The sequence below is a fragment of the Macaca thibetana genome, chromosome 9 (genome assembly GCF_024542745.1).
Source record: "Macaca thibetana thibetana isolate TM-01 chromosome 9, ASM2454274v1, whole genome shotgun sequence".
NCBI lineage: Eukaryota > Metazoa > Chordata > Mammalia > Primates > Cercopithecidae > Macaca > Macaca thibetana.
Window position 1 is genome coordinate 97,008,658 of NC_065586.1, and position 13,653 is coordinate 97,022,310.

The window sequence follows — 13,653 nt, forward strand, 5'->3', positions numbered from 1 at the left end:
ATGCGCCAGCTTTTAGCTCATTTCTTCCCATCTTTTTGCCATTCCTCTTTTGTTCCTTTAGAAATAACATTTGCCTTCAAAATTAAACTGATGGTGAGGCAGGCTACTTTAGAAATGCATTTCTAATATTCAGATTTTCATTTTGAATTATTCTGTTCTTCCCATACTCCTGGGGCAATTCTTCCTTAATTCCTTATATTTCATATCTTAACTACTCCAATTCCTGTTTTAAAACTTAGGCTGGATGTGCCGGGCATGGTCGCTCACCCCTGTAATCCCAGCACTTTGGGAGGGTGCAGCAGGTGGATCACTTGAGGTCAGAAGTTCAAGACCAGCCTGGCCAACAGGGTGAAACCCCATCTCTACAAAAATACAAAAAGTTAACCAGGCGTGGTGGTGCATGCATGTAATCCCAGCTACTCAGGAGGCTGAGACAGGAGAGTCGCTTGAACCCAGGAGGCGGAGGTTGCAGTGAGACAAGATCATGCCATTGCATTCCAGCTTGGGTGACAGAGCAAGACTTCATCTCAAAACAAAACAAAACAAAACAAAAAAAACTTATGCTAGACATGGTGGCTCATGCCTGTAATCCCAGCACTTTGGGAGGCCAAGGCCGGGCAGATCACTTGAGTTCAGAAGTTCGAGACCAGCCTGGCCAACATGGTGAAACCCTGTCTCTACTAAAAATACCAAAAAAAAATTAGCTGGGCATGGTGGCAGACACTTGTAATCCCAGCTACTCTGGAAGCTGAGGCAGGAGAACTGCCTGAACCCAGGAGGCAGAGGTTGCAGTGAGCTGAGATCACGCCACTATACTCCAGCCTGGGCAACAGAGGGAGACTCCACCTCAAAAAAATAAAATAAAATAAAATACATAGTATTTCCTAGACATGATAGAAAAAAGACTAGTTCTTATGTTTTTATAAATGCTATTGTGTATAAAACTGTGTTTGTGGTCGGGCGCAGTGACTCACACATGTAATCCCAGCACTTTGTGAGGCTGAGGTGGGTGGATCACCTGAGGTCAGGAGTTTTGTTTTTTTTTTGTTTGTTTTTTTTTTTTTTTTTTTTTTTTTTTGAGACAGAGTCTTGCTCTGTCGCCCAGGCTGGAGCGCAGTGGCCGGATCTCGGCTCACTGCAAGCTCCGCCTCCCGGGTTTACGCCATTCTCCTGCCTCAGCCTCCCGAGTAGCTGGGACTACAGGCACCCGCCACCTCGCCCGGCTAGTTCTTTTTTTTTTGTATTTTTTAGTAGAGACGGGGTTTCACTGTGTTAGCCAGGATGGTCTCGATCTCCTGACCTCGTGATCCGCCCGTCTCGGCCTCCCAAAGTGCTGGGATTACAGGCTTGAGCCACCGCGCCCGGCCGAGGTCAGGAGTTTGAGACAGCCTGACCAACATGGTGAAACCCTGTCTCTACTAAAAATACAAAAAATTAGCCGGACGTGGTGGTGGGCACCTGTAATTCCAGCTACTCAGGAGCCCGAGGCAGGAGAATTGATTGAACCCAGGAGGCGAAGATTGCAGTGAGCTGAGATCGCGCCATTGCACTCCAGCCTGGGTAACAGGAGTAAAACTCTGTCTCAAAAAAAGTGTTTTCTCTCCTGATTAGAAGCTAATATAGTCATCTGTCTGTAATGTTCTTACATGGTTCCTGTATTTTATTAAAAAAATTTTTTTTTTCCGAGACAGTCTTGCTCTGTCACCCAGGCTAGAGTGCACTAGCACAATCTCGGCTCACTGCAACCTCTGCCTCCCAGGTTCAAGCGATTGTCCTGCCTCAACCTCCCAAGTAGCTGGGATCACAGGTGCCTGCCACCATACCTGGCTAATTTTTGTATTTTTAGTAGAGACGGGGTTCCACCATGTTGATCATGTTGCTCTCAAACTCCTGACCTCATGATCCGCCCACCTTGGCCTCCCAAAGTACTGGCATTACAGGCGTGATCCACCGCGCTGGCTATAAATTTTTATGATTAAAAAAGTCAGTAACTGGGCATGGTGGCTCACGCCTGTAATCCCAGCACTTTGGGAGGCTGAGTCAGGAGAATCACTTGAGCCCCGGAGTTCAAGAGTGATTATTATAAAACTTATATAAAGTAAAAACTGAAAGACTCCTACAATCCAGTGCCCTGTTGTAAATTTCTTCGCAATTTACTAATATATTACATAAAATATACTAAATTATTTTAACAAAAATGGAATCATAGTATTAGTACCATTTGCAACTTCCTTTTTTTCCTCTTTAAAAAAAAATTTTTTTTTTTTGAGACAGAGTCTTGCTCTGTTACCCAGGCTGAAGTGCAGTGGCACGATCTCAGGTCACTGCAACCTCCGTCTCCTCTATTCAGGCGATTCTCCTGCCTCAGCCTGCTGAGTAGCTCTGACTACAGGTGTACGCCACGACACTGGCCAATTTTTGTATTTTTAGTAGAGATGGGGTTTCATCATGTTGGCCAGGCTGTTCTCAAACTCCTACCTCAAGTTATCCACCTGCCTCAGCCTCCCAAAGTGCTGGTATTACAGGCGTGAACCACTGCGCCCAGCCTTCTCTTTAACATATTAGCGCTTGGCTGGGCACAGTGGCTCACAACTGTAATACTAGCACTTTGGGAGGCCGAGGCACGCAGATCGCTTGAGCCCAGGAGTTCAAGACCAGCCTAGGCAACATAGCAGAATGTCATCTTTACAAAAAAAAAAATTAACCGGGCATGGTGACGCATAACTGTAGTCCCAGCTACTTGGGAGGCTGAGGCAGGAGGAACACCTGAGCCCGAGGAGGTCAAGGCTGCCATGCACTGTGGTCATGCCACTGCCTTCCAGCCTGGGTGACAGAGAGAGACCCTGTCTCAAAAAATATGTAAAAAATCAAATATTAGCACTTCTGTCTAATAACTGTAGTATTTTGAAACCTTTATTGATAAACAGTATGTTTTTTGTGATTACACATAGTGTTAATATGAACATGCTTATTCATATATCTTTGCCCGCTTCTTCAAGCCTAGCTATAAGGTAAATTCCTAGAAGTAGACTTGTTAGATCAAAGTTTATAAATATTTCAAATTTTAACTATTTTAAATAGCTATTACCACATTTTCATCCCAGAAAGTGTTCATTTACATTCTCAACCAAGTATATATGAGAGAAGTGCTTACGTCTATACATTTCTAAAATTTAAGATGCATAATTTTTCAAAGAATTAAGTATGAATCTCTATTAATGGTTCTCTCGTTCCTATAGAAAAAAAATAGGGCCAGGTGTGGTGGCTCATGCCTGTAATCCCAACACTTGGGGAGGCAGAGACAGGAGGATTGCTTGAGCCTAGGAGTTTAAAACCAGCCTAGGCAACATAGCAAGATGCTGTGTCTACAAAAAAAAATCAAAATCAAAAACAAAAACTAACTAGGTGTAGTGGCAATACCTGTAGTCCCAGCTACCCAGAAGAGTGAGATGGGAAGATTACTTGAGCCCAAGAGTTCAAAGCTGCAGTGAGCTATGATCCCACCATTGCACTCCAGCCTGGACAACAAGGCAAGAGCCTCTCTTTTTTTTTTTTTTTTGGGATGGAGTCTCGCTTTGTCACCCAGGCTGGATGAGCTGTCAGCAAGCTCTGCCTCCTGGGTTCACGCTATTCTCCTGCCCCAGCCTCCCAAGTAGCTGGGACTACAGGTGCCCACCACCACGCCCGACTAACTTTTTTGTATTTTTAGTAGAGACGGGGTTTCACCATGTTAGTGAAGATGATCTGGATCTCCTGACCTCATGATCTGCCCGCCTCGGCCTCCCAAAGTGTTGGGATTACAGGCGTGAGCCACTGCACCTGGCCAACCCTATCTCTTAAAAAAAAAAAAAGTCACAAACTGATTTTGCTATAAGAATTCCCATATATACCAGAAAGAGGGGTGTGATATGGTCTTATAACCATGTCATATTGAAAAGATTGTCAGCAAATGTTAGCTCTGTTTGTTGGAGTGGAACTTAACCATTATACCTTGGCAACACTATAATATATTCATAAGATACCAACATTATCAAATATCAAATGGGCCAGTGTTGTGCTGGCGAGGTGCAGTGGCTTATGCTTGTAATCTCAACACATTGGGAGGCTGAAGTGGGAGGATCACTTGAAGCCAGGCATTTGACACTAGCCTTGGCAACAAAGTGAGACCCTGTCTCCACAAAAAAATTTAAAAATAAAAAAAAAAAAATGGCTGGGTGCGGTGGCTAATGCCTGTAATCCTAGCACTTTGGGAGGTTGAGGCAGGTGGATCACCTGAGGTCAGGAGTTTGAGACTAGCCTGGCCAATGTGGCAAAACCTGTCTCTACTAAAAATACAAAAATTAGCTGGGTGTGGTGGTACACGCTTGTAATCCCAGCTACTCGGGAGACTGAGTCTGAGAATCGCCTGAACCTGGGAGGCAGAGGTTGCAGTAAGCTGAGATCACACCACTGCACTTCAGCCTGGGTGACAGAGCGAGACTCCGAGACTCCGTCTAAAAAAAAAAAAGAACTGGGCATGGTGTTGCATGCCTGTAATCCTAGCTAATCAGGAGGCTGAGACTGGAGGAGCACTTGAGCTGGGGAGTTCAAGGGTACAGTGAGCTATAATTGTGCCACTGCACTCCAGCCTGGCACCAGAGCCAGACCCCATTTCTTTAAAAAAAAAATTTAAAATTTTTTTTTTAAAGGCTAGCTGTTATTTGAATATTTTATTAGAGAGTATGTTAAAGGAAGGACTCTTTAAATTTCTGAGTACTATATTACCCAGTTAGAGCTCTGGGGTTAATTTTCATTAATGTGAGTTCATGCATAGCAAAACAACTTTTGTTAGAGTGTATATTTTTTAAGCTAATAATCTTACTGTCATGGAAGCAACTTTCACTGATACAACTACTGTTATGTGGGATAGTTAACATCAGGCATTGCTAACAGGAATAATAGATTTTTAAATGATTTAGTTGTTCTAGCTGCATAATTTCTTCTTTGTTAATTTGTAATGCTTCAGAGTTGTTTTCATCCCTTGCATTTGTTTTGCACAGAAACACTTTGTGCTACTCTGTGGGGCTTTGGAAAAGCATGTTAAATGTGATATTAGGGAAGATGCAAGACTTTTTTACAGAACTAAGGTAAGTGTGTTTTTTCTTTTTTTCTTAATCTTGGTTACGTTAATATTTAAGGATAGAAGCATACAGGCCTATATTCAGAAAAAGAACATATAAAGCTAGGCGTGGTGGCTCATGCCTGTAACCCCAATACTTTGGGAGGCTGAGGCAGGCGGATTGCTTGAAGCCAGGACTTCAAGACCAGCCTGGGCAACATAGCAAGACTCCATCTCTACAAACATTTTGAAAAATAGCCAGGCATGGTGGCATGCACCTGTACTTCCAGCTATTTGGGAGGCTGAGGCAGGAGGATCACTGAAGCCTAGGAGTTTGAGGTTGCAGTGAGCTATGAACACACATGGCACTCCAGCCTGGGAGACAGAATAGGATTCTGTCTCGAAAAAAAAAGAAACATGTAAGATTAGAAATAGGACTTTCTCTTTTAATAACAGAAATCAGCTCCTGCTAAATTAGTGTAGCTAAATTAAAAGTGAAAGGAAAAAAAAATCTCAAAGCAAATACACTTTTCACTTTACTTTCTGTTCTGAAACTCCTGACACCCAAGGAGAAAAATACTTCTAGTACTAATGATACTTATTTTTCCCCATTACACATGTTAAAACCTTCATGCTTAAGTTACCATCAAGGATTGAAGCATTATTTAAATAAATATATAAGTTATGAAACAGTGGCTTTGAAATTTTATGATGGTTGAAAACTTGTTTTATTCATAGAGTAGAAATAGTTTAGCTGTTATTCTTTGAATGTTCCATTGAAGAATATATTAAAGGAAGGAGTCTTCAAATCTTTTTTTTTTTTTTTTGGAGACGGAGTTTCACTCTTGTTGACCAGGCTGTAGTGCAGTGGCATGAATTCGACTCACTGCAACGTCCGCGTCCCAGATTCAAGTGATTCTCCTGCGTCAGGCTCCCAAGTAACTGGGATTACAGGCACCCGCCACCATGCCCAGCAAAGTTTTTTTGTATTTTTAGTAGAGATGGGGTTTCACCGTGTTGTCCAGGCTGGTCTCAAACTCCTGACCTCGTGATCCGCCTGCCTGGGTGTCCCAAAGAGCTGGGATTAGAGATGTGAGCCACCGCATCCAGCCAGGAGTCTTCAAATCTTTGAGTCATACATCACCTAGTCTGAGCTCTAGGGTGGAAATGATTCAGCACTAAGCTTGCTAAGCTTTTTTTCTTAAAGGTTTTATATACTCAAAGACAGTAGAAAAGCCAAATCTATGAGTATGGAGTAGGAAAGTAATGTTAGTATTAATAGAATGATCTGACAGTTTTTCCTGAAACATAAAATCAGACACTTTTAAAATACTTTTTTCTAAATACAAAAATGAGCCAGGTGTGGTGGCGCATGCCTATAGTCCCAGCTACTCAGGAGGCTGAAGGAGAATCCCTTGAACCCAGGAGGCAGAGCTTGCAGTGAGCTGAGATCGCGACACTGCACTCCAGCCTAGGCGACAGAGAAAGACTCTGTGTAAAAAAATAATAAATAAAACGAAATAAAATAAAAATACTTTTTTCTAAGGATTTTTTAATTCCAAGATTATCTTTTAGCTTTGGTAATGTAATATAATGCTGATTCTTTTTGCCTCTTATCTTTGGATAGTCATTGAATATGAAGCCTCAGCTTTGTATCTTAATATCTTACATTAATTAGCTGCAAAGGTTAGTCATTTGAACAATGCCCATTCGGATTTAGTATATGTATTTATTTTAGTAAATTTAAGTTAAATACAAAAATAAGCAACTAATGAAGTTGTTTTCAGATTTCTGATTTTCAAATACCTGTAGGGGATAGCTCTTTGCCCAAGAGTAGAACTCTAGTTTCAGAAGCACATTCTTTTGAGCATTCATTGACCAGAATTGCTGGCCTGTAGAACTTGGTAGTGGCTACTACTGACAGACATGCTAAAAGGGGACCACCCAAGTTTTATATTTCTTAAAGACAAGGACTTGGCACAGATTGTTGCCAGTGCTTCTCTTACTTAAAGTGGAAAGCGACATAGTGGTCTGTGGAAATTGCTTCAAGGGATGGTCCTGCTGACATAGGTGAGTTGTCTGCCTTTCCAAAAGCCTCTATTGTAGAAAAGTTGGTGATTGTTTTGGAGAAACTTTATTTGCTGAACTGTAGACGAAGGAGAAAGCAGAGATTGTAATTTACTTTATAAATTTAAAGCTGATATAAAATTCCTAAGTTGTTTAAAACATTTTTCTCAAGCAGTTATGTTCAATAGCTAATTGAGCATCTCTAGAGTGACAGAGTTTGGTTTTTGTGGTAAAGTTTCAGTTTTGCATAGAGACTTGCTAAACCTCCAAATGTAGGAAAATACTAGGTATTTAAAGGGGATTCATAGTACTTGGGCACAAACATGGAGAGGAGTAACAGTGAATTTTGGATCTTCTAATAATGTGGAGAGGAACAAATAAACGTTTTTTTAATGGCCTTGATCCTTTCAAAGGGAAGCTGGGCAGGGAAGGCACGGAACAGCCAAAGCCTTGGGTCTGTTGACACAGACCACCCTTCAGCTTCTCTGTCTGGTTGTTCAAAAGCCAGCAAGTTAAGTTCCTTTGAAGGCAGAGAATGTGTTTTTTGGGATGATCTTTAATAACAGGAAAATTAAATCATAAACATTCAATAGTTTAGATTATGATGATAAAGGAAAGTCTTATTAATTACTTATGATTTGAGATCTCCTCCAAAAGATGAATAGTTTATTTTCTCTTTGTTGACAGAAATCAAATTGAGTTGTCGAGTGTGGGCCTGTTGCAACTGTCAGATCTTTTGTGTAGTGTTAAGCTGATTGTAGGTGAGGATGTTTTAATCCAATCCCTTTTCCCGTTTTTGATATTTTTAAGGTGAAAGACTTGGTTGCCAGGATACATGGAAAATGGCAGGAAATAATCCAGAACTGTCGGCCTACTCAGGTGTCATTTTGTTATACAATTTCATTTATTCTTAATAGTTTTGCTGAATGGCACTCTTCATACTGTTTGAAATAAAATAGAGTATAACAGTGCATTTGCTTCTAGTTATCTTAAGATAAACTGAAAACGCCAGTATAATACATGGTTTGTAATTATTTTTAGTTTTTGTTTGCTTTATATTCATTAATTTATTTCCAGAAGTGGTTGAGCCAATTTAAAAATATTACATTGCATCAAATGGAGGTTATTCAATGAAGAGCATTTTTAAGACAGATCTATTGAGATAGAATTCACATACCATAGATTTTACCCACTTAACATGTACAGTGGTTTTTAATACATTGACAGAGTGAATACCATCGCCACAATCTAATTTTAGAACATTTTCATCACCCCAAAAAGAAATCCCATACCCATTAGCAGTCATTCCCCTTTCCCCTACTACCTTGATTCCCCTCCTGAATCCTCCCAAATCCTAGGCAAACACTAATCTACTTTCTGTCCCTATAGATTTCCCTATTCTGCACATCTGTAAATGAGATATACTGTGTAGTCTTTTGTAATTGTCTGCTTTCAGTTAACATAATGATAAGTGTTGTAGCATGTATATCCTTTCTATTGCCAAATAATTTTCCACTGAATGGATATGTCACATTTATTTATCCACTTATTAGACATTTATATTGTTTTCACATTCTGGCTATTACAAATATTTCCATGAACATTTGTATGCAAGTTTTTATGTGAATATATGTTCTCAAATGAAGCATTTGAAAAGGAAGTCGAATTGCTGGGCCATATGGTAATTCTATGTTAAGTGATTTAAGAAACTACCAAACTGTTTTCCAAAGTCACTGCATCATTTTATATTCCCATCAGAATGTCTGAGGTTTCTAATTTCTCCATATTCTCACCAATACTTGTTTTTACTAAAGCCATAGTAGAGAGTAGGGAAGTAGAATCTCATTGTGGTTTTAGTTTGCATTTCCCTAATAATTAATGGTGTTAAACGTCGTCTTATATGCCTATTGGTCATTTGTATAGCTTTTTTGCAGAAATGTCTATTAGGATCCTTTGTCCATTTTTTTCATCTCATACTTCATTTCAAAAAGCCTATTTTTGAATATAGTTATTGGTCCTTTTGTTATTGAGTTGTATGAATTCCCCATATGTTCTGGTTACAAATCTCTTTTTTTTTTTTTTTTTTTTTTTTTTGAGACAGAGTCTCGCTGTGTCCCCCGGCTGGAGTGCAGTGGCGCGATCTCGGCTCACTGCAAGCTCCGCCTCCCGGGTTCCTGCCATTCTCCTGCCTCAGCCTCCCAAGTAGCTGGGACTACAGGCACCCGCCACCGCGCCCGGCTAATTTTTTTGTATTTTTTGTAGAGACGGGGTTTCACCGTGGTCTCGATCTCCTGACCTTGTGATCCGCCCGCCTCGGCCTCCCAAAGTGCTGGGATTACAGGCGTGAGCCACCGCGCCCAGCCCCAAATCTCTTATTAGAGATATAATTTGTAAATATTTTCTTCCATTCTTTGTGTCGGTTTTCTTTTATTTATTATGTATATATTTTTGTCACTTTTTTTTGATGTTATGTCTAAGGAGTCTTTGCCTAAGAGGGACATTTTTTTTAACACCTGCTAGTAAGTGTGCTTGCCTGCTTGTTTACAGAGTTAACTGGCATAGGATTGTCTAAAATGACGCTTCTCAAATTTTAATGTACATAGGAATCAACTAGGAACTTGCTGAAATATGGATTCTGACTTATAGGTCTGGAGTGAGAACTGAGATATTCTATACTTCTAACAAGTTATCAGATTGATGCAAATGCTGCTGCTCCAGGGACTAAACTTTGAGTAGCCAGGGCCTAGAAGTTACTTATATTTTATATCAAAATAATAGGAACACTGAATATTAAGTAGATAAAGCAATCTCTCTAAGTCTTTGAGAAATCTTAAATTTATGTTTTGTTGTTTTTGTATTTGTTTCTAACCTTAGTGGATTTTCTTTTAATGCTGGTCATGTATTGATGTGGTATTAAAACAGAAAATAATTTAATAGCAAAACTATACTAATCAGCTTAACATTATTTATTTTGCTTAACTAAGTCCCTCCATGTGTGCAGTGGTGAGAAAAACATCCTGCACTTATTTTATACTATTTTTTATTGTTTGACCACTGTATGTGAAATTTGAATCAGATTACCATAAATTTTCAGATAAGTCAATATAAAGATTTTATTACTTGTCTTATCAAAGCCTATTGTCTGATGATTAGTAGTTTTATAAGGAGTAATTCATAATCTGATTAAATTTTGTTTTACCCTCTTTTTTTCCCCTTTTTTAGGGGCAGCTTCATGATTTCTGGGTACCAGATTCTTAATAGGAGTTGCAGCAGCAAAAATATGAAGCAAGAGAAATTCAATAAGAGCCTTTCCTAGAGGAGTATAAAGGATTATTACAGAATCCAATGGAATGCCAAGAAAATGTACAGCAAATGTGCCACTTGAATATCTAGTATGAAGCTGGTAATGAAATTGCCATTTCTGAGGCAGATATGAAATATGATCTGCTTAATTGTTACGGCAACTGACCTTTCAAAAGCGCAGAGTCTTATTAAAAGAGGGGAGAGGTAGAAGCAGCTAATAGTCACATGTCTAACCTGCCCCAGTTAACTCCTTTTGTTAAATTATAAGCCAATTATCTTTTTTAGATAGTATTTTTGTCACTTGTATAATCACAGGAAATATATAAGAAAAGAGCTTGGACTAACTTAAGAAGTTGGACATGGAAAGCAAGACCAAGTTCCAGTTGGTTTTAATTTTCCCTCTTGGTTATTTTCGGACACAAAGGGAATGCTTAAAACTGAGTTTAGTAATAAAAAGCATAAATCTCTTCTGTAACTTTTATAAACCACAGGGAGGTTTCAATCCATGCATTTTCCTTCATTACTCAAGATTATAAATCTGTTTTTAAAATACATTTAAACTTGAGAAACAAAAGTTTGGTATGTGTCAGATTCCCTTAAGAGGAAGAGGTTAAGCTGTAAAGTAGTGGCCCTGTTTTGATGCCAGAACATTCATATGCAGTTTGTTCTGGATTTCTTTTAAATGCATATATTTTAAATACTGGTTAAATCTTAGAATCTTGGCTATATCTTAGAATTCTGGCTCTTGGTAACCGTATTACAGAAGTCTATATTGTAAAAGCCTAAAGATCTGGACAAGTTTCCAACAACCTTGTTTCCATGAGTATATAACTTTGGCAGAGACCTGAATTCTTTGGGACACTATGTCTGTCTGTGTGTGTGTGTGTGTGTGTGTGTGTATGTTTGCTTGTATCTTGAAGTTGTACTTCAAAACCGCAGCTGCTTTAAATTCTTAAACACTGGAAAGCCATCCTTTGGTTTAAATGGTAGAGAGTTCGTGGAAGTGCACATGCTGGTTTTAGCCCAGGGGTAGTAACAAACTCTTACTAGCCAACTAGAAAATTATTTTGTTGACTAGATGTCCCTTTTAGGAGAGTTTGTTTCCTGAAAGAATGGCAACTTTTTTTGTTGTTCTTTCAGTATTGGCTTGAGTGACCTGTTCTCCTGACTGCTCTAGTGTCTCCAGTTGTAGGAGGAAAGATGATGGAGGGGAACGGAAACTGGACTTGATGTTTGTGGTTTGAGAGGCAAGAAAATAAAATAACTTTCTACCTCTAAATTGAGGCTTAGGAGTAAAAAGCATTTTGTCTTAAATTTATCATTTAAAATAGCATCAGTAACTTTTGAATTTATGTCAATCAAGCATTGGCAGTCAGAGATTTTATAGGGAAAACTAAGTAAATCCAGTTTCCAAGAACCTAAACTGATTGAGGCTCCAAGAGTCAGACCAACAAAAGTTTTATTCTGTGTTGTTTACTGGTAAGAATATTATTATCTTGATACTACCTCTCAAGGGTATTGTTACAAAATGCCACTTATGGTTAAAGAGATAGATACAAAGAGTTCTATTTGACAGAAACTTGAAACTGGCATCTATCTGCCCAACGATGGGGGCTTTCATTCTGTAATTTAATCCTTTGTAGATACATTATTTGTGTGTAATTTTATACGTGTTCATATTTTTCTCATTTTGCATTGTGTAAAGTGTACAAAATCTCAAAGTATAAAATACTGCTTATATTGCTTGTAATTTACAGTGTGTAAATATTTTCTAATTGTGTACATTGATGGGGGGGACAAGTGGGTTATTCAGGTTTTTTTTTTAAGTGACCCTTTTGTATTGCAGTTTCAACAGATAACTGCCCATCAAATTTAAAACTACTTTGATACATTTTTATTTAACAGTTCCAATAAGAAAAAAATCTCTATTTTTAATTATATTTCTCCTTTAGAAAAAAATATTTCATCATCCCTTTAAAATAAATGGCCAGACCTCAGTTTAGGCCCTTGTATTTATGACTCTGGTAGAGGTCTTCAGACTCCAGGTCATAGTCCGGTCAATATTTGCATTTGGGTTCTCAAGAAAATTTTGTGACTCTCTTTTAGCACAAGTAGCCCATGGTTTTTCTTCCAAATCAAGTATTTTCCTTCTCCCTCGAGTCCCCATGCTTTGTCTCCCTCCTGCTGCTATTGCTCAGTGAATGGGATGGTAGAGAGGGAGAAGTGTTCATTGCACAGAGAATGTCAGGCCACTTTGGGGACTTGGCAACAAAGCTTGCACTGAGTGGTGGTGTGTTTGGCAATATTACTGTGCCAAAAATCACCTTGTCTAATTTTATGGATATTTATGGCAAACTTATTACCCTTCTTGCAAGCTGCACATTAAGGTACTTGTGTTTATGCTTTTGTGTGTAACTGTTCGCCTTTTCTAACTGCCTTTCTTGTTACTGAAAATATAATTCTACTAGTTTTATCACATTAAGAGGCTCTCTGTGCACAAAATGCATCGATGTAGCCGTAAAGTAACAGCATTTGTACATTTTCTATCTCCGATAGCAGTGGTGCCTTTGTCACCTTTTGGAAGGTTTGCATTTTGTTTCTGCTTTGAAACGCAAATAGTAGCTTGCTTTCAACTTCACAAAAATCTCAAATGTAAAAGATAAAAAATGGCGTGTTATCATCCAGGCTTAGTTGGAGTATTTGCATTTTTATTGTTATCAAAACAAATATAATTGGTGGGGACTGACCAGTAATAATGTGTGGCGTCTTTAAGCCAAGGGTAATTTTTAAATTAAAAATGAAAATTTTAAGGGGTAGCCCATTAAACAAGCTACTGAGTTGGAGAATTAGGGGATGACTGTGGTGGTTTGTCGCTAAGGAGGCAACAGTAGGGTCCAGGCGGCTGGGCACGTAGAGCAATTAGCATGATCCGTGGTTATTCCTTACTCATGAACAGTGTCAGCTCACCTCATTATCTGTGCATTTGTTTTCCCTGGACAGTCTTGTCAGCCAGTTAATCCAGCAGCTCTTAGGCAGTAAATACAGATTTTTTTTCTTTCCTTTTATTTTTTTAAAGATTTTATACTACATCTTGTTAAAGTCCTATGAATATGTGTGTGTGTGCTATTAAAACTGCTTTTTCTCAGTTTGAACATGTGTTTGGTAATATTTGTTTGGGAGTTGAG

The 13,653-nt window shown here is 39.0% G+C and overlaps 2 protein-coding genes across 5 annotated transcripts in view; one reads left to right on the forward strand and one right to left on the reverse strand.

Moving 5' to 3' along the window:
* The window catches only part of SLF2 (SMC5-SMC6 complex localization factor 2), a 51,656-nt gene extending 38,036 nt beyond the window's left edge, over positions 1-13,620 (forward strand). For 3 of the 4 annotated variants that reach the window (XM_050804958.1, XM_050804960.1, XM_050804961.1), the window contains 3 exons: positions 5,040-5,126; positions 7,976-8,044; positions 10,388-13,620. In XM_050804958.1, coding sequence (XP_050660915.1) covers positions 5,040-5,126; positions 7,976-8,044; positions 10,388-10,423 — 192 coding nt within the window. In that variant the 3' untranslated portion in view covers positions 10,424-13,620. Of the gene's footprint in view, positions 1-5,039; positions 5,127-7,975; positions 8,139-10,387 lie in introns of those variants that run through there. The other variant, XM_050804959.1, reaches the window with a different exon arrangement.
* Positions 1-13,653, reverse strand: part of NDUFB8 (NADH:ubiquinone oxidoreductase subunit B8) — a 943,883-nt gene that overhangs the window by 432,714 nt on the left and 497,516 nt on the right. The window lies entirely within an intron of this gene.